This window comes from Vidua chalybeata, chromosome Z, assembly GCF_026979565.1.
Source record: "Vidua chalybeata isolate OUT-0048 chromosome Z, bVidCha1 merged haplotype, whole genome shotgun sequence".
Classification (NCBI taxonomy): Eukaryota; Metazoa; Chordata; class Aves; order Passeriformes; family Viduidae; genus Vidua; species Vidua chalybeata.
In genome coordinates, this window is record NC_071570.1 from 45021876 (window position 1) to 45043031 (window position 21156).

Consider the following 21156-nt stretch of genomic DNA (forward strand, 5'->3'; position numbering starts at 1 on the left):
AAAAGCTCACAGTCAGAAAAAAAAATCATTAAAAACTGATGTGATTTCAGAGCAGAACTCCACTAGAGAATGTGGTCTTGAGAGGTGTGGAGCAATGGTAACACTTTTGAGTTTAGAGGGGCAAACTTCATTTCATTTGTATTTCAAATCAGTCAAGAGAATAAAAAGCAGGAGGAAGTGCCCTTCTCATTTTCCCTTCACATCTGTAAGTTTTCTTCAGGATCAGACTACAAAGGAACTAAAGGTTTACCCCCACAATTTTGCAGTACTGGAACTGGAATCAATTTCGAAATTCATCATTTAGTGTAAATATAGTATAATGACCTATTTTCCCATGTAACTTAAATGGAAGATGATGTGCAGAGATTATAAAAAGGGAAACATTAAAAATGTGTTTGCAAATTCAAGCAATTGTATTAGGCCTCTACAGGAGAAAGAAAATCCTGCTTAAGAGCTTCCCAGAGTGAAATAAACTAGCAACTAGTACTTACAGGCTTGTTCTTTTTCTGGTTTATTTTGCATAGCGATCAGTATGGATTTCAAATGGTGCAATTTCCAGGACAACATGACAATTCTTACAGTTATTTGTGTAGTTTTATAAGAAGCAGCTGTCATCCTTTAATCCTTTAAATCCCTGTTAATCCTTTACATCTATATTTTTTCATGCTCATAGCTTTGGTATGTTATCTTACATAATACCTGTAGGTCTGCTAATCCTGTATTATTAAAACCCTCACTTTTTAACTGCTTTCACTGTAAAATATGAACAAGCTGTGTTGTCATGGATACATGAAGATTAGGGAAGGGGCAGAACTATCACAAAACCTGCATGCATGAATAACATGAATTACGAAAGCTTTTTTCCCCCCACACATGATTTTGCAAACACAGTTGCTCTATTTAGTTGATGATTTTTAAATCCAAAACACTTGATTTATCTGAAATGCTTTTTCTACAGTTAGTAATAATGTATAAGCTCACTTAAGTGCCCACAAAGCAATTTCAAAAGCTAGCTTCTGTAGTCATGTTCTTTTTCTTTCTTAGAACATCTTTATGTTAGTTTTTATGAGTCATGGCTATGTTTGACGCTGTATATCCTTTAAATCAGCTGGACTTTCTTCTTCCTCCAGTTGATACCCAGTCTACCTCCAGTATATCTGTTGATAGACCCAGTAAAATATTTTTATATCATTTCCTAACTATTTAAAAAATAATTTCACTTCAGACAAGATAAATCTTTAAACAACTAGGACAAAATAGGGGAGGGGAAAACAGCACAAAACAAAAAAGTGGAAGTAACACCATTGGTGTTACCCCAGAGAGTAAGCACCTTTTCCTACTCTCCCACCTTGGCAACTTTTGACACTACTCCTGACACTATTCTGACTCTCAACTTGACCTGCACAGAGAGATGCTAAGTGATCAAATTTAGAGATGTTCTAAACAGCAAAGGCAATTTGTTTGCCTTCACCAACAATGAACTTGGCTACTCCAGGAAGAGACTTGGGAAAATGACAGAAGGGGAAGGGAGAAAGAGAAATATATAATGGGCAAAATAATTTCCCTAAAAAAGTATTTTGGGCCTTTAAAAAATCTGAAAATCATCAAATACAAAGACTATTATATTACACATATGAATGTATTCAGTCTTGTATCTTTTGCACAACTTGCATTTTGATACCTACAACTGCAGATTAGCATCTCAGATTCTAAGTGGAGTCAATACACCAGACCAATTTGACTACACTTGAAAAATAACAGAAAATCACTGTTTCATTTATAGAACTTTTATGGAGCACAAGGCATATTTCAAACATTTAAATAAGTGAAGAAAATTCATTATGAAGAACTGCAGGTCAATAAAAATTAAATAACTGAATAAAATTTAGCATATAAAATGCTGCTTCTTCCATTGAAAAATCAGCTTCTTCATTAAAAAAATTGAGAAAACTTATTGTACTGTGCCTTGTGAAATACTTCCATGAGTAAAATGATTTACAATAACCAAAGAAGTATCAAAAAAATTTGTACGTGCTCAGCTGAAACAGAAAAATGAATTACATAATACATCAGTAAAGCTTAGAGAGGTCTTCTGAAATTCTGAAAATTAGGTCTTCTGACAAAATTTTGAAGACTATTCATAATGTCAAATGCATTAAAATGCTTGGATTAGGTGATATACAAACTTCTCAAACATTCATACATAGTTCATTTCTTACATACTGTTTTTTCTAAGTCACTTGAATTGTATGAGCTGCTATGAGTCTAAGAAATAGAAAAACCTCCTTACAAAATCTCATGAAGTTTCACCACTTTAAACTCTTCCCATATCTATCTGTGCTGGCTATGATCTAAACTCCCGGAATAACCTTCTCCATAATTTTGCCAGGCACTGAAATGAGCTAGGCCTGTAACTGACAGCACCTTTCTTCCTTCTCCTCTTGAAAACTGGAATAATATTTGCTAGCTTCCAGCTTACTGGAACCTCTCCAAACTCCAAGCCCATTGAAAAATAATAGAGAGGGGCCTTGCTCTCAAAGTGCCTCAAAGTCTGAGACACCTTTCTTGCCTCTTCATTAAGCACTTGAGATCCTCCTCATTTGGTCCTGAAATGCCTTCAATTTCTAAGCAGCTTGCAAAGTAGCATTAAAATCACTCAGAACTATGCCAGTAGCTGAATACTAGGCTTTTTGATTCACTGAATTTTAAAAATCTGTTCCAGGACAACATACCCTTACCCTGTGATGTCTTCCTATTTCTACTCATCACGTCAGTGAAAGGGCACACACACTGAACAAGTTCAAAGTTTACTCATTAAATGCTGAAAACTGTGGGCTACTTCAACAGGCTATTTTATCAAATAAAGGAGACTTCTATAAAAATCAAAGTGATTTTCAACATAAAGAAGGAAGATAAAAGAAGTTTTTCTATTTCAAGGTGGTGCAGAAGACAGTGATGCTGCAATATGGGTTTAATAAAAAATACTAGAAAAATCCACCAAAACACTGCATATTATAGTTACAAAACTTTAAAAAAAAGTAAAATACGCCAGAAGTCCAGCAAACTGGTGCTTGGCAGCACTGACTGGAAGATGATTTAGACAACAATTCTTTTGATGCTCATTTCCAAAGTCCTCTCTGCATGTGTCACTGCCGCAATCCGCACACAGACAACTGAATGTATGACTACATGGATACAGCACTAGTCAAAGTGATGACTGTGGAGAGATTCCCTTGCAGCGTCACTGATATTTCTTTCTCTATTCAGACATTACAGAGATGAGAAATTGCTCTAAAGCTCAAAGTGGAATTTAGTTTCTCTTGTTCAGGTTCAGAAGAAACAGGATTACTAGTGTTTTCCTGCCTTCCCTAGCTAATGGCCTGCTCTAGCTAGTGGCCTTCCCTGCAGTAAATATCTACAGACTCCTAGGTATTTCTCTTATAGGCACTTTAGACTTCTTGTAAGTCACAGGGGGGCTTCAGTGGCTAACAGAGGTTTTGATCTACTTTGTGTAGAAGTGCATGGAAAAGCACTTCTACAAAATGTACTGCAGTATACTCACTGACTTGTAAAAACATACCAGCCTATTGTATTATTCATATATGTTCATGTTACATATCATTACCCAATTCATAATACTACAGCTGACAAAACAACATTGTTACAAAATTCTCTTTCTTTTCACTTGTCTAAATTAAAAAAAAAAAAAAAAAAAAAAAATTTTGACAAAATTCTACAGTAACTGGGTATCCATACAAAATCAATCCAGTGCACTTCAGGATTCACAGGGTGGGAAAAGAAAAGGAAAGGGAACCCAGTATGAAAAATATCTAGAAGTTTCAGTCTTCTAGATTTAAAGAAAAATGGGACATTCAACCAGAGTTATTTGACATAAAGCAAGATTTTTCTAAGGAAAAATAAGAAATCTTTCACTATAAAATGCAAAATCTAGTCCCCTTTATTTTCTTTACTTTCAACGAAGTTTTTACTAAGTGGGAAAAAGCATACTACTGTAAAATAATGAAAGACTGAACTTTCACACACTATGGGCATCCCAGCATACCTCCTGAATGGCTGTCATGACAACATGTTGAACTGATTCTTCCATCATCATTATGGTCTGGATGTACTCTGAAAATAGAAGCATTCTGAAATGTCAATGTTGAAACTCAAGTCACAGAAGATAAGATCAGAATCTGCCTCCTTCCTACAAAATGACTAGATGCCATGGATGCCACTGAAATGTATAAGCACCAGTCAAGTTCCACCCCAACAAATTCAACAAGATTTTATCACAAACTTGTTGAGATACAAATCCAGGCTAATTTGAACTCTACAACAATGAAAAAAGTACATGATGGCCTTTTTCCTCCCCTGGCATCTCACACTTCTGAAAAAACTACTTTTATTCTTTTCTCACTTTGTTCCCAAACTTTTCAGGCTCTTGAAGTACATGACCCATGCATAGGTTGTTCTTTTCCGTAAGTGTAACAGTAACAGCCTGCCTTCCTTACAGCATCCTCATTTTAAAGCACTTTCATGTTCATTTTTGGTGCCTGCTTTTATTTCTGTAGCACATCACAAATTAAGTTCCCTCCACTTTTTAAGTTCTCAGCTATTTTGTGTACATGTGAGCTACACAAGAGGTACCTTGTAAGATGATAACAGTAGTCAGAAGAACAAATTCTGACATTTAGACTGAGTCAAGGAGTAAATGACTTGCCCAGTAAAATATGGTTTCCAGCCAAACATCATCTCCTTTATTCTTTTAATGATGCGATTAAGAGAAAGACGCTGGGGAAAAAGTCAGCTTCAAGTGGGAAATTTGCTCATGCTGGATCTTGCTCAAAGTACATAAAATTAGATTGTTCTGGTATTTCAAATGTGCATTTTTAATGTCCAGACTGAACGAGTTAAGGGGACACAAGAACAAGATATACTTCCTACTTGAAAATGACAAATAGCCACGAAAAGGAAGATAATTTTATATAAAACAGAGATGACAAGAAGTTTAATAAACCAGAGTTATTTATGTACTTGTGGAAGAAAACTACTCCTATTTTAATTAATAGACTAGCCAGACAACTTCCTAGTTAAGAGAATAGAAGTAATTTCAGAAGGAGAAACTAAAGTGATTTAGTCACCTAGGAAAATTGGAAAGGGGAAACTAGCTGTAAAGTTAAGATGCACCAAGCAAGAGGAAGACAAAAGGCCTAAAATCTTGGCAGCCATCAAACACAAAATGAGCTATATCTAGAAGACACACTTATTTGATGCAACTGTCACACAGATACTGTAAAAAAAGTCTTATTTACCAACATCTATTTTTCCCACACATGACTATGTTTCCTGTTTAAAGTATTTAGAATAAATATTTGCATTTGCTGTTACCTTCATCTGGCTTGAATGAAGTGTAATTTAAGGTAACTGGGTAACAATAAACAGCCTGCTTACCCAGAGCAAGTTTAGAACATGGGATGTAGCACACTTTAACACACATTAACATTGTTCATCACATCCTCTCTGGCACCTCCAAGAAAGATGAATGGGTCTCTACTGTATTTGTGCAGGTCTGAATTACAGTCAGTGCCATGTGGGTAGAGAGACAAGAGTCTCCTTCAGGGACTGCTAAAGTGGGATTCAATTGTCTGGCAATTGGCCTGAAGTGACTTTTTGGATGACCTTATTGTGCTCCATCTTCAGCTGCTGCCCAGAAGGGCATGGTTCCCAGTGTTACTTTTCCTATTTGCCAACCCCACAGAAACATCTCAAATTACAATAACACTAGACATATCGTCAGACCAAGCACTAGCCATACTGATGGCTTTTGGCCATGTAGTAAAATGATGCCTGGAATGCATCTCTACAATCAAGAGTTATGCTGAATAATGCAATAGTCACATTTTTCCATTCTTAACTATACTGATCTACCTCATAAATGGTTAAAAGGTGTACCAAATAGTTTTTTCTTTGTAGACTGATTTTTCAGCTTAGCAAACCAAAACTGAAAATATGCATCTTGGAAGTAAATTCAATTCCAGTCTGTGTCTCCAAAAGTAGCAAAGCTTACACCAAAAAACAGTTACTATCTGTACAACAAAATAATGTCATCATTATTGATTTTTTAAAATCTGTTTCTGACAGAAACCCAAGAAATATAATTTTTCTCCTTAATAGTCACACAATAACCAAGAAAACATGTTTTCAAATTTATTACCTTGCTTCTGTTCACAATTCACAGCACATCCCAAAATAAGTTGAAGCATTCTCCCAAGCTCCGCAGCATCAGCATGCTCTCCAATCATGTTAACATCAGGAAGGGTGAAGTCATTTATCTGTTGCCCTAGAATCTACATAAAGACAAGGTACATGCATGGCTGTATCACTGAACATATACATATCAATTTATTTCATACGAAGATGATTCAGAATCAACAACAGCAATTCACTCTTACTTTACTATAGTTTTGAGTACACCTTCAAAACAAACCAAATTGCTTAATGTAACATCCCACTATAAAATCATATGGTTTGATACAAATAATATTTGGGAAAAGAAACGTGACTGTCTCAACTCACAAGCAACTACTAGATAAACACTTAGCAAGATTCTTTCTTAAAGAATTAAATGTTGAAACATGTTTCACCTATACAATACATAGATCTAACACTGATAGGTGACAAATACAAGACGGCAAAAAACTCAGATCACTAGACCTCACACTTTTAGCAAATTTAAGGATATCTGGCAAGTCTTACAGCTAAGAAAGCTGTTCCATGGAAGAGAAACTGAGGTAGTAGTACAATGACATGTAATTAAACAGCCCACATGCAGAAAGGAAAGAAAAAACCCCGCAAAACAAAAGCTCGTGTGACTCACTATTAGTGTTATCTGATTTATAATTAAAGATCATTAAGGATTTATGATTGGCAGTAGAAGGAACTAGACAATTCTGCTAAATTGCTCTTTACTGAACAGAGGGTCGAAAATATGAATATGAAATTTGGAATTAAACACATTACTGACACATTAATTGTAGATAAAAAGAAAGTGTAACTTAAAACAGGGCGCAATAAGGAAACAATGACTATATAGAAGGTATCAGTCATGTGTTTGCTGCATGCTCTTTTTTGTGCAATACCCAAGAAAAACAGAAATCAGGTTAAGGCATTTATAAAAAACACAGCGTATAGGAAGAATACAAAGAAAACAAGTTATTGTGAAGTTTAGTAGGGCTGGGTTTCATGGAAGTGTTGAGGTTCCATTCCGATTATGTACGGTGTGTTTTCTGTTGTGGAACAGCAGGATTTTTAAGCAGTTTTCTCAAAGAATTAACTTCAACACTACTAAAAATCTCTGCACACTTTAAAGCACGCAGATTCATTCTTGTTGGAAAAGACTTTCTTTACGTCAGAAGAATTCTGTGAATGCATCAACCACAATGAAAAATATTACCATCATATACAGACTGCATTAGCAGAAAATACAATGTGTTTTGATTCTGATATGCATTTCTATATTGATCTGCACTTCTTGAATTTCTTTCAAATGCAATACTGTGTTTAAGTTAACACCACTACAGTGACTTCCTAGTCACTGACAAAAAAACTCCTGTTGAGGAAAGCTGAAGGGAAGAGATAAATTGGCAGGCAGTAGTAAGAAGTGAAGGATGTGAAGATGTGAACTGAGTTTGAAATAAACAAGAAAAAGAATTTAAAGAAAAGAACCAAAAAAACCCATCAAAGGCCCTAAAAGAAATAGGAAAATAAAGGATAGACTGTACAATAACTACCTTGAGATGAAAAAGAGCATTTAACCCATTTTCAAAAGACAAAAGAATGATACATTTACAAAAAAATTAAAAGTTTCAGTTGCAGAGCAGAGGTTTACAGCAAGATGAACTGAGGCAGAACAAAGCATGAAAGCTATAAATAGTTAACTCAGGCTTCTTGTTCTTCTATACTTTAATGGACAATGACAGCAAATGTAGCAGTTTTACTGATTGTTCTTCTGAATTCAATACAAATTTCTGAATTTTTGAGGGTGAACAATATTAATATACATATTTGTCAAATGCTTTTACCTACATCAGGTAAAATCCACATACATATCTATATTTTTGTAGCAAGGAAGGGAATAATGTTGAGGAAAACATAAGCAGAATCCATTAATAGAATCCAGATTACCCCTACTATCACTTCCAGCATTGCCTCAGCAGCAAAAATACCAACCTAAACCAAAATCCAGTGAGATTAATAAATGTGCACTACCTTTACAGAAATTAATCAGCTTGAATCCACTCAGAACTTGCCTAACAGTAAAGTTTTGACACTAGAGACTTAATCATCATACATACTAACCAACCAAAAAGAAGCTTGCATCACTTTGTCTTAGTAATATTAATTCTCCATAACAAAAACCTGATCTGTTTCTTTTAGTGTTCCCAGTCATGACCAGCTTGCTTAATCATCACTTTTCAACATTTATTTAAATATGGATACTTAATCATTTACTGAAGATGACCTAAGTCTAAAATTTTCTTTCTGAAGTACTTCAATTTATTAACAAATAATCTCTGCAGTATTTATGAGAAGACAGTATTTTGAAACAAGCAATATCTGGAAGATGCATAATATGGATTTTGTACTGCTGCCTGTACAGATCAATTCGTCTCAAACATCATTGAAAGCATATTTCAGCTGAAGATTCACCACTGAAAGAAAAACTACTGTCTCCTCTGGAGTAATTAAGTGCTGAGTTTGCTCAAAATAAGAGAGAATGACAAGGAATGAGTCCAATACAACTGAATTTAAATATTTAATTTAAAATCTTAATGTTGGGAGAGGCTAGAAATGCTCTTTACTCACTCTCCTCAAGAGAAAAATAAGGAAAAGAACAGACTTCAGATGCAGAGGAGGAAGGAAAAAAATCAGACACAGGTACATTACAGTACATCACAAAGTCCATCATCAGAACATAGTCAATAAAGCCATCTATTCTTCATATGAGAAAATTTGCGTATCAGGCTTTCTGGAACTCCTGAGTATTCAATAAAGCAGGTGAGAAGGTTTGAAGAAGGCCAAGACTAGAGAATAGGTCATGAATCACTGTATATGCCAATAAGTTTGCAAGAAAATGCCAGAACTTAACCTGAGGAAGATAAACTGTATTCTGCAGGTTAACTAAAATATATAATTCAAAAGGCAAGCAGATGCAGGTTAGTTCAAATAGTTCTTACCTCATGGTTGTAATCCAGTATTCCTTTTAAAATTTTCTTCAGGTTGCTTACCTATTTGACAAGAAGGAGGAAATACAATAAATACATGGAGCATTTTACAGAGAAATGATCATAAAGTGGGTAATCACAGAAGAACCACACAAAAAGAAGGCTATAATTCCATCTATTTACGCACAGATAAATTTAGAAACATGAAAGTTATGCAAGAGGCCCTTATGATCAGACTTCCAGATGTGACCACAAATCTTTATGAATTCACAGAACCCATTTAAATTTATGAAAAATATAACATTGTCTTGGATAGACTTTAAATCAGATCCTATGGCATGAATGTTTTTAGATACTTGTTTATCTTAGGATTATCTTTGCATCCAGAAGTTGAAACATTATTTCCCCTCCTTTCCTCTCTTGAAGTATCCTAGTAATCTACTTTCTGCAGAGATAAACCTCTTCCAAATCAAAACCAGCTACTGCTCAATATCATCCTTTATTCTCAACTCATATAAGTATAATTTGTTGTTTTTCTCATTAATGATTCCTCTTAGCTCTTTCATTTTCATTCTTGTCATTCTCTGTCTTTCTTTCCAGTTTCTACAAATGAATGTCTGCCTTACAGTATCTGGCAAAATCCACATTTCTCCAAGATGACTTCACTGCTATACAGAGATAGCTTCTGTTCATTTGCATAACCAATGGCATCAGTTAAGTACCTCCTGCTGTACAGAATGTATGTCACAATCCTCTAGTACTGAGTATTGCTCCCTTCCCAGCAAAAATCCATTTGCATCAAGTCTCTGGAAATATTGTGTTTAAAATTATAAAAATGTCCATGGGTCTCACAGGTGAAATTCAGGTGAAAAAAAAGAATCTTTGCTGAAAGTAACTGCTAGACAGAAATTACCAATCACCGTTCAAGTATTTAAGAAAATAATTTAGATAACAGAACCAGCACACTGTTTCTTGGGACAGAGGAGTGGCTGAGGGAGCTGAAGTTGTTTAGCCTGGAGAAAAGGAGGCTCAGGGGTGACCTTATCACTCTTTACCCCTGAAAGGAGGCTGTAGCCAGGTGGGGATCAGCCTCTTCTCCCAGGTAAGAAGAGATGGGACAAGAGGAAAAAGCTTCAAGTTTTGCCAGGAAGAGATTTTTGCAAGGAAGAGTATCAGGATACATCTCTTTGTCAGAAAGTGTTATCAAGCATTGTAACAGGCTACCCAGGACATGACTGAGCCATCATCCTTGTGGTGTGCAAAGAGCTGTGTAGATGTGGTACACTGGGACATGACTTATTGGTGGACATGGCAGTTTACGGTTGGATTCTATGATCTTAAGGATCTTTACCAACCTAAATGATTGCATGACTGAAGTTTAAACAGGATCTGCAAAGACTAAAACCAATAGGAACAGGATTCACAAAGTTCTCTCGCTGACAGCAGCAGCCACAGCAGCAAACTGTGGAACTGCAATGAAGGGAGAGCAAAACCTCTCATGTTCTAACGGCCTTTGAAGACCACCATAAATTTTATATTCTTGACCGCATTCCAGAAATACCCATTAGGAGATTCTATCCACTAACAGAAATTATTTACCTTTCAAAGGACCTGATGGCTGTTAGGAAACCTGATACTGAAATCTAGGGACAAACTCAACACTTCAATATGGTCAACAAACAAAACGAGGTGATGAAAGTAAATTCCAGACTCAAGAAAGGAACAGGATACACACACAAGAAGATTTTTGCCAAGGAAACCAAAGTGATAACAATCTGACTACCTGACTCCTATTAATCTACTCCCTTTTGAAAAGAAGTGCCAGAAGTTGATTCCTTATTAAGATACAGGAACATTCTGACTATCTCCTTAATCACTGGATTTTAAGTCATACAAGAAACAAAAATTCATTTGGACCTGAAAAGTGACACATCAAATGCCCTGACGACCTAGAATGAGAACTGGAGATGCTACATTATAGCAAGTATATGAGGACATTTATTGTCACTCCCAAAATGGCATAATAGGCAGTTTACACCTTCTACACCAAAGCACACGTGTTTTCTGTACTATTACACACAACACAGCATGATCCTTTAAGAGCTGCAACTATTTCCTAGGTGTCTGCCCAACAGCAACCAAGACCACCACTTAAAGGCAATGCACAATCATAACCAAAATCTACAACAGATTCAAGAATTTAAAGAAATTAAGAAATTTTATTTTTATATCAAATTACCACAAAGAATATCACACTGATTGGAATATAATTTTTAAACTTGATTAATTAAAATTTTCTGGTGTATAATTTACCTGAGTCTGCTGCAGAAAGAGCCACAGAAACGCAAGGGCCATGTTGCAGAATTTAAGTCCAGTTTACCGATGAGAACATTTGTGAGGAACCTTGAACTTGAACATAATCCCAAAAAAATGAGAAACCAAATGGAAACCTGTGAAATACTTCTTTCCCCCTCTCCTTGTATGCATTTTTGAATTAAAATTCCTTAAACACAAAAAGCCACCTTCCTCTATGTAACTTTTATAGCGCTTGGAGTCAAGATACTGAAACAAAACCAATATTGATCAAAATTCATCATGAAAACGAGCATATAGGGCAGCATTCTTGAAAGAAGAGAACAGCAAACAAACTGAAAAAGAAATCTTCGCTGTCCTATTTCACCCCACTGTCAATCAACAGTACCAGGGTAGCTTGTTTTCAAGAATTAATTGTACCATATTTGTATTTGGCACACAATCAGACAATTGTGAGGTTAAAGTAGCTTCTTTATAGACTTCTTTTAAGACTAAGACTGACTTAAACTTAACCATGATCTTCAGTATTACTCAGACAGCTCTCAATTTTTTTCATAACTTGCCTGCAGTCAATAAACTTAGATGGTTTTACTGCCCCAGCAGAGAGAGGATCATCACAGGGAAACTACCACTAATATTTTGTACTTTGAAATTGAACTGAGTAGTTCCAGCAAATTTATGAGGTCAAAGTATATGAAACAAAGACCTCAAGCAGCTGAATGAAAATGAACAACAGCCCAAGAAAGTGTTAAAGACAACCAATTACATCCGAATTATAAGTCAACAGGTGACAGTTGTTCAGAATTACTTTTCACTTTCTTAAGCACATAGGGAAACCTAACTGTAGTTAACAATGACCAATAAATTACATAATGTCAGACCACAACAGAAAGAATTGCCAATACAGATTATGACTATGAAGTATTAAACCACTGTTTGGATGGTCAGCACATGACCACATGGGATGCCTATTTTCTTGCATCAGCAACCTGAGTTCTTGCTTTTCCATAAAAATATACACGCTACCCTCCCAACACCTTTAACATTCATTCCCTGCAGCCATACTTCTGCTGGAAAAGATGTGAGGTTTACTGGGGTAAAAAAAAGTGACAACTATGCTTTATTTCACCTCAGAAATTTGTTGCAATTCACAACAGATGGACCAATAAGTATTTCTAGACAAACCTCTATCCATTTTCAATCTCTTTACCATCTGAGACTATTGATGCAATATCAATATTCTCACTCCTTTGAACACGTAAAATTCACAAATACCCACACCAGAGTTGTGTGGGTGCTCTCTTGTGTTAAATTATCATTACCCTCTCTGCTAACAGCCATCTTGGCACTACATACTAAGCACACAGTGCTCAGTATAACACTGATCCTTAGTACACAGTATTAACCTGATAAACTGACTGGAATGAAAGCAGAGATCATGTGATCTGCCAACAGCATAAGACTTAATGGTTGCTTGTTTTTTTTTTTTTTTTCTCCTACTTTTCTTTTATTCTCACTTGTCATATAAAATCTGTATTTAATTACAACTTGCCTACTGTTTCCAATCTCAGGTTTGTAAGTGCAGTCTGTCTAGATTTCTCTCTTTGCTAATATAGCTGTGTAACAAAGGGAAAGGCCAATAATGTGGGCAATAGAAAATGCCCTTAAGCTTGTGATTGTTGACAAAAAGCAAGCATGGGATATCTAACTTCCTGGTTTTCCTCCAACATGGCAGCCAGCCTCCAATCTTGCATTACCCTTAGATCACATGTATGACTGAAACTCTGTGCTGGAGGCTCTGTGTAAACTGTTTTTTGTTTTTTTGTTTTTTTTTTTTAATTTCAGATCTTGAATAACCGCTGGAAATGTTGCTAGCACACACTTTCAAGTGGTGTGGGAATTCTTAACCAATAAGCTTTGGATATCTCATTAAGGTACATTTTTATCCATTTGCAGTTAACAAGTGGGGTGGGGGGTGATGGGCATGGGTGTGTGGGGGTGTGTGTGTGTGTGCGTGCACCAAGAAGGGGAGGGAGCACATGTGTTAACTGTTTGTACCACTCTCACAGGCATATGGTTTCTGATTTAAACTGCATTTTGCAGGAACATGTCTCATCACTGATTATAGGCAGAACCTAGAGAAAGACTAGGTAGAGAAAGTTGACAAGACTAACACAGCTTGCTACTATAAACATCAATAAAACTGTACTTTAAATTGATGGTGGAGTCTGAATGCCAAAATGAAAAGTTCAGAAGAAAAAGTCAGAAATCAAGTTGAACAATATGTCTCCTTTCCTTCCTAAGCTTTCCACACTGAATAAAAGACAACGGGGCGGGGAGGGAGGGGAGGGGAAGGGGGACTTTTATGTCACCCCTCAGAGACCTAACAGTTTATTCTGTAATTGCCAACGCTGATGACCATGTATCAAATCAGTAATTTTTTTCTTGATTAGGGAATTTCACTCCTGCAAAATTTTGGTGATCAAATAATTTTCTAAGCTGCTTTTCATTTTCAGTATAGGTTTTATGTTCAAGATGTCATCTTCCTCAGCCATGAAATACTATGTTGTACAAAATTTAAATCTGGACTATATAGAAGTGTTCATTGTACACGAGGAAAGAGTTAACGGCTTTGTTTTTTTATTTTTGTAAGCCATCATAAAATTGCAGTTAAGGCAGCAGTGAAAAGTCCTTTTGTTGCTGAAAACACAAACTACTATGTATATTGATGTATGCTATGAGCATGAAATTTTAACCCTGAAGAAATAACAACATTTCCCTACTAAATACAGTAGACAAAGATCTGGTTAGTTCTAAGAACCGCAATGCTTGCTGAAAGGCTCCTATTTTGCAAACTCCCCAAGTTTTAGCATTTCCCTTTTTCTCTCCTGTGCACTGCTCAATTTCTCAAGTCTGGCAACTTGCCCTGAAACCAAGAATTTAAAAACATCCCTGTGAGTTTTTTTTTTTTCAAATGGTACAGCAACAGCAAAAACATTGCAGTTATCAGAAAGCAAAATGCTAAAAAAACCAAACTAACCAAACCCATGCATCCCCCTCCTGCCCCCTCCCCAAAAAAATCTCAGCCTTATATTCTTGTTTCTTCTCTACACAGGGCAACACACAATTCAAAATTAACAATCACATCATTCATTACCTTCTCCCAGGTAATAAGTGACAGGACAAGAAGAAACTGTCTCAAATGGCATCAGATAAGTTTAGGTTAAATGTTAGGTAAAAGATTTTCACAGAAGGGGTCATAGAGCATTGGAACAGACTGCCTACCAAAATGGTAGGCTCATCATCCATGGAAGTGTTCAAAAAATGTGCAAATATGGCACTTGGTGACATAATGGGTAATGGTGAACACAGTGGTGGTTCTAGGTTGACAGCTGGACTCAATCTTAAAGGTCTTTCCCAAACTTAACAACTCTATGCTTCTATCATTTTCTGAGTACTTCCACAAACAGTGGTTAGATGGGCTATACAAGACCTACAGTAATCTCTACCAGCCCTCCTAACCACTGTTTCACAAAACTTCCTACACATTACATTTAGATTGTTTTTCTGTATTTCCCCTACTAGACCAGCTCCTTTATGTGGTTCACGATACCAAGAGCTTGTACAAGTGGTGACTGCTACACCAGATGGCATCAGAGACAAAGAGTGACCATGTTTAGCAACAAGAAAATAAGCAGCTCATTACCACAACATTTGAGATAATCCAGTTATCATTTCTCATGGCACTTCTTAAAGTATGAAGGGAAAGCTATATTCTAGAGTCATGAAACTATGATGCCCACATCTTAAATCCAGTAATGAATATATTTCTAAAAGGAGGTTGTAGTGAGATGAGGGTCAGTCTCTTCCCTCAGTTAGCAAGTGACATAACAAGAGGAAATGGCCTCAAGTTGCACCAGGGGAAATTAAAACTGGGTATTATGAAACATTTCTTTATCAAAGGCATTGTCAAGCATTGGAACAGGCTGCCCAGGGAAGCAGTTGAATTACTATCCCTGAAGGTATCTACAAGAGGTGTAGATGTGGAGCTTAGGGTCCTGGTTTAGTGTGGACTTGGTAGAGTTAACTTGATCTTAAATCTTTTCTAAGCTGAACAATTCTATTAATAGAAATGCACAGATTGAAGTGTTCCTACAAGCCAGACTTTAAATGAAGGACTGGATGATAGACATTTGGAAAACTAGACTACTACTAATATTTACTCACATATAAAAAACAGTTGGCAAAGTATAGGATTACTTCCAGATTAAAAAACAAGAGTTAAAGTATCACACTTGTGCCTTTTAGCATTCTTCATTAAAATGTGAGTGGTCTATAAAAATGTATACAAAAAGCTGAATTATACATATTTCTTAAACAAAAATAAAAACCAGTTTTTAGCTCTTGTTTACATGGACACTTGAAAAACAATATGGAATGACATCAGCAAGAAACTGAAACTTGACCTCATGCTTTGCCAAACTCAGTCACATAAGGAAGTTACTGGATTGCTCAGCTTTTTTTTTTTTTTTCCACACCTGCTAAGCTTTTACATCTGCCAAACTGGTGGGAGACATAAAAATAAAATATTTATTCCTCAAACTCCAAATGATAGTTATAGAAGCTGCTGCTGCTTCACATTCAATTAGCTCAAATGCTATTATAATCAACAGTTCTCTGTTTGTTATCCTCCACATTTTACAGCCAAGACTTTAATACCCCTTAGGAAAAAAACCCAAAAAATATTTGACAAAAAAGTAAGACCTTCTATCCAGCTGTTCACTTGCAATTCCATAAAATTCTTTGAGAAGTTAATTTATATTAAGTGCTCTACATGCAGCAGATGCCAAAGGAGTCCTAAAGGTTTTTTAGGGATCATGTCTTTTGTTCAGCAGTCAGTCAGTATGTACCCTCACTTCTGCTGGCAGCCCTAGTAGACAAAACTAGAGTGCTTCTAAAGCACTCCAGACTTCACAGAGCTGGTCAGACAACAGAAACCATGCTCTTACACGTTTCCTGGCCAAGTCAAAACATAAACAGTAGCAGTGTGTTCCATCTTTGTCTCAGGCAGCATTCTGTCTCTTAGTGTCCCTGCAATTCAGAAAGTGACGTAGAAAAGCCTGTAAGTACTACAGCATGTCACAGTTTTGGTCCTTCCCCAGATGCTCAGAATGGGGTTTGGTGGCTGGAACAAAATGGTTTTACAGGAAACAAGAACTAACAGTAAATTCTTAATTATTTTGCTTCCCCCAAATTAGTCAAGCTGAAAATGGAAATTTAGAAAAGCACATAGATCATTCTCTGAAGAAAACTAGTCAAAAACTACACTAACATCTGCATGTGAGACTGCATTCCCCAGATTCTAAAGCAAAATGTTCCTCGTTCATAGTTCTTGTAAATTCTATTTCCTTCAGGTTTGCAGAGAAGTCTAGAATGCCAAGTGACAAATGACCCAGCAAACAGACTGTGATTAAAAATCATGCTGAGTAGAAACATAGAAAAAATATGACTTCCTCTCTTAAAACTCAGTAGCTCTGCAGAGCTGACAAAGTAAAAGGAAGCAACATGTTGCCATTTTTCTTTAAATATACTGCTTATTGTTCCTATTTCTATGCAGTTGCTTCTCAAAAAAGCTGCTTTTTTAGAAGCTGCTTTCACACTGTGCATTAAAAAGATGTCTCATTCAATGTTTGAAAAACGAGAGGTAGTTAATGTATAACATTTATTTTAATATTTTCCTTTTAAATCATTAAAACCTGTTTACAAATTCAAAATGTCTTTGCTAAAACTGTGCAGGACAATACAACATAAAAACAAGTAAGTGTAATTAAAATGGTCTAAAATTCAAAATGCTGTTTATAAAGCAAGATCCTAATCCAGAAATGTGAGAATACTTAGACACAATATTGTATTAAGTACTCAAATACAGATTCATAGACAAGCAAAGTCAAATACCTTTAGCCTCCAATTATCTCCCACTTCCGTTTTGATTCTGTTCAGCCAATTTTCATCAAAATAAGCTGGATCACTGAAAGATAAAAAGTGTATTCATTAAAAACACATTACAGAAATTCTGAGTACACATTCATCATTAAGCTCCTATCTCAGGTTTGAGTTAAGTGATATTACTACCTCTTGTATCTGACGCATGGCCAGAATATAGTAGTTCAGAATCCTGTTACTACTTACTTTTCTAAGAACTTTCACCCTGTTGACAGTACAGCTTCATTTATGTGTCATGAGTAGCTTATGCTTTTGAGGAAGGTTCTTTGTATTTTGAATGCATTTCGCCAGTTTTCCCTCCATAAGTCCTACCTCTTAATTTCTCCTCTAATGTTGCAGCAATATTTACTTGTATTTATTAAAAGTGTTAAAAATTATTACTTTTCCACACCTTATGGATCCCTACCATTGTACACTGCTTACAAGTATTCAGCTTCTAAAATAAAAGCCTGAAATGGAACAATACATATGCTGTCTTGATAGAGTGAGAAGAGCTAGAAAGCATCACTGAAGTTTTTATGACTAACAATATTTCATTTACCAAACACTATCAGTTTTTGAAATCCTCTTTTCACAGTAACCCTACACAAAACTTTTTGTGAACACTGTTCCTCAGAAGTTTTTCTATCCTCTGCACTTTTGACAAGGCAATCAAGAAAAAGAATAGAGAACTATTTCTATTTCTATGGACAATTTCTCCCTATTCATTTTTCTCAAAGCATCTTCCACAAGCTGCTTCTTCAAGACACCTCCTGAGACTGTCTCTGCCAAGCTCGAAGATCATCTAAAAGGCTAACATTTTCTACTGCTCAGTTCAGTCAAATTTTCCCTTTATCATAGAGAATTTTGAAAATGCTATAATCAGAATTAAGGAGAAATAATGTACTATATACAACTGGTTTTAAAGGAGTAGAAAAACATAAGGAAAGGCTCATGTTTCATCCAACATATGAAATCAATACAGCCAGAATGCAAAAAGAACCTTTCTATTGTTAGCAAGATGCTCTTAAGATTTTGCGTTACAGTTTCAGGTGAAGTACTCTATTTTCTGGACTTATACTGCCGCATTTGCCACTGGCTACTGTTAGATTTACCACTGCACCTTCTACACATAGAAGGGGTTCTGGACTGAGCTCTTTTTTCAACTGCAAGATGCCATGAGATCTTTTGGCAAAACTTCAAGAGAACCCTGAATACGCCTGGAGAGTCAAATAACATCCATATCATATATATTATAAACCAGCAATTACATCAGTACTTTTATTAAAGCACAAACTTTGCAGCCACACTTTGCATCTGATGCACGGTACATGCTGTATTCCATCTTCTCCACAGTGTCTTCACAATGCATCAAGGTCTGCAAGCTGTATTACAACTATAATACACAGCAATGGAGGAAGATCACTGTCACTACTGGACATGAAATGATTATACAGAAGCTTGATAAGTTCAAAAGAGAAAAAGACCAAGTTTTATTCAAACATCTGATACTTATATAATTCCAAAGGTGACCATGGATTGGAGGATGGAATTACCACCTCTCCAACCATACTAGTCCAAAGATCAATCAATCATTTCTCTCCGCCCACAGAGAAATACGTAAACTATTCTATTTATACATGAAATTGTGTGGGAACTCTGACTCTCAAATATGTAAACATTATCAGAAGGCTAAAGAAGTTTTATGAGAACTTTAAAACTTTCAAAAGAACTATAAAAGAAAACTTAACACTTTTATAAGTCAGGGCAACAGATCACAAATAGCAATGTTTCTCTACTGACACATTTTCATTGCTATTTTTACACACTTTTTTTACAGACTCTGGTGAAGATTACAGCATATTTTGTTTCCCTTGACATGGCATCTGCAAACATATATCTGGAAGAACAGCTTTAATTACTAGTTAAGTTGATGACTCGAAATTACTTCAATTCAAAAAGAGTACAGTTCTAGTACAGATGACAGAATCTTAAATAAGAAACAGAACAAGTAATGTCTTATCCAGACTATCATCTGGTTTTGAAATATGTTTTCAAATAGCTTTCAAATGGCCTCTCTGCCACAAGAAGACAAGTAAACTTAAGAATGACATCGATTCAAGTATATGTAAGATCTCTGACACATGAAAAAAGTTTACATTCAGATTTTACATGAAACAAATAGCTCTCCTTGCAAAAAGCTTTAATTAAAAAGCCTTCATTTGCCTAATTTCCACTCAATCACAACAAAATCATCTGGACACTAATGAAAAGAATGACAGTTCAAATCCCATTTTAGGTGTGGGTTTCAAAAAATACCCTAATGACTGTCAAATGGGTCTTCTGGGAATTGCCAACACACAAATAAACTAGCTTAACAACAGACTCACAATTATAAAGTATTTATTCAGCTGAGAGAGAAAGCAAGTATGACCTGTGCTTCCCCATCAAAACAAAACAAAAACAACAAAACAACAAAACAAAAACAAAAACAAACAAACAACAAAAAAAAAAAAAAACACAAACCAACAGGACTTCCTTAAGGACTGTATCTTACAATTTTAAGGGTTGCACTTGGCCACTAACATCTTCAGCTGCTTCAAGGTTGTAGTGGCATGAATGTATCAATCCTTGATATACCATTTTCATGGTAAATAATGGTTCTAGGAAACAACATGGATAACTATAAACAACATCCCACAAACAAAATTGTATTTGGACTGACTGGGTAGCTGATATTGCATATCCAGTTTTCAACAATAACAGCACCAATAAGAGAATCAGCTGAGGAACACTAACAAGACTTCAGAGTTAGGTCCATCTTACTTCACTCTGAAAGCCTGAAATACAGCAGAAATTAAGCAGCTTTTCTCAGCTACTACTGTAATAAAATGGACAGCAAATGACTTTTACAGTCTTGATGAAAGTCATAGGCTATCTAAACCCTGATATATGTCACCAGACATACTTAAGGAAGGTCCTTGAGAAATAAATCTAAATTCAGTGTGGTAGTGCTCTTCTACAAATCCCATTTATTTTTTTCATTTGTATGTATACAAACCTCATGGAAGCATCCAAGGGTCCAGCAGCTGATAAGCAATCCAGTTGAAATCAATATCATGTAACAATGGTCAAAATAGCACCAACAATTCTTTTTAGAGAACTTTCATACAGGTTAATAATTAATAGCACACTGCAAAAACACTTTGCCAGGAACACAATAAGCAGAAAAGTAAAAGGTTGGGTATCAACACCAATCAAATCTAGAATGATCATCCTTTCCTCAACCTCATCACCATTAAAATTTTCTTCCTCTTCAAAAGTCTCATTAAAGTTCATTAGTAGTACCAACAACAATGCTCTCTCTATATAACAAACTATTGGAAATCAAACCTGAAATAAAAACTTTTCCACAAGAACTTCTAAACATACTTTTAAAAATGGGCTTCCAGATGTTAGATCGTTCACAGCCCTTGTTGCAAACAAGAGTCCTTTTGCTATATTTTTGGGGATCAGGATTCAATCAAATTCAGACTACCTTAGGCTATTTCATTTAGAAGCAACAACATTCTTCTTACAGTGTTTGAAAAAGCATCACCTAAGCAAATATGAAAATGTGTGGCTGAGAAGTGAG

General features: G+C 35.7%; 1 protein-coding gene across 4 annotated transcripts in view; it reads right to left on the reverse strand.

The window, feature by feature from the left end:
* The window catches only part of HOOK3 (hook microtubule tethering protein 3), an 85722-nt gene that overhangs the window by 44840 nt on the left and 19726 nt on the right, over positions 1-21156 (reverse strand). For 3 of the 4 annotated variants that reach the window (XM_053931369.1, XM_053931370.1, XM_053931368.1), the window contains exons 3-6: positions 17496-17568; positions 9240-9290; positions 6218-6350; positions 4064-4131 (exon numbers count right to left, since the gene is read on the reverse strand). In XM_053931369.1, coding sequence (XP_053787344.1) covers positions 4064-4131; positions 6218-6350; positions 9240-9290; positions 17496-17568 — 325 coding nt within the window. Of the gene's footprint in view, positions 1-4063; positions 4132-6217; positions 6351-9239; positions 9291-11540; positions 11630-17495; positions 17569-21156 lie in introns of those variants that run through there. The other variant, XM_053931371.1, reaches the window with a different exon arrangement.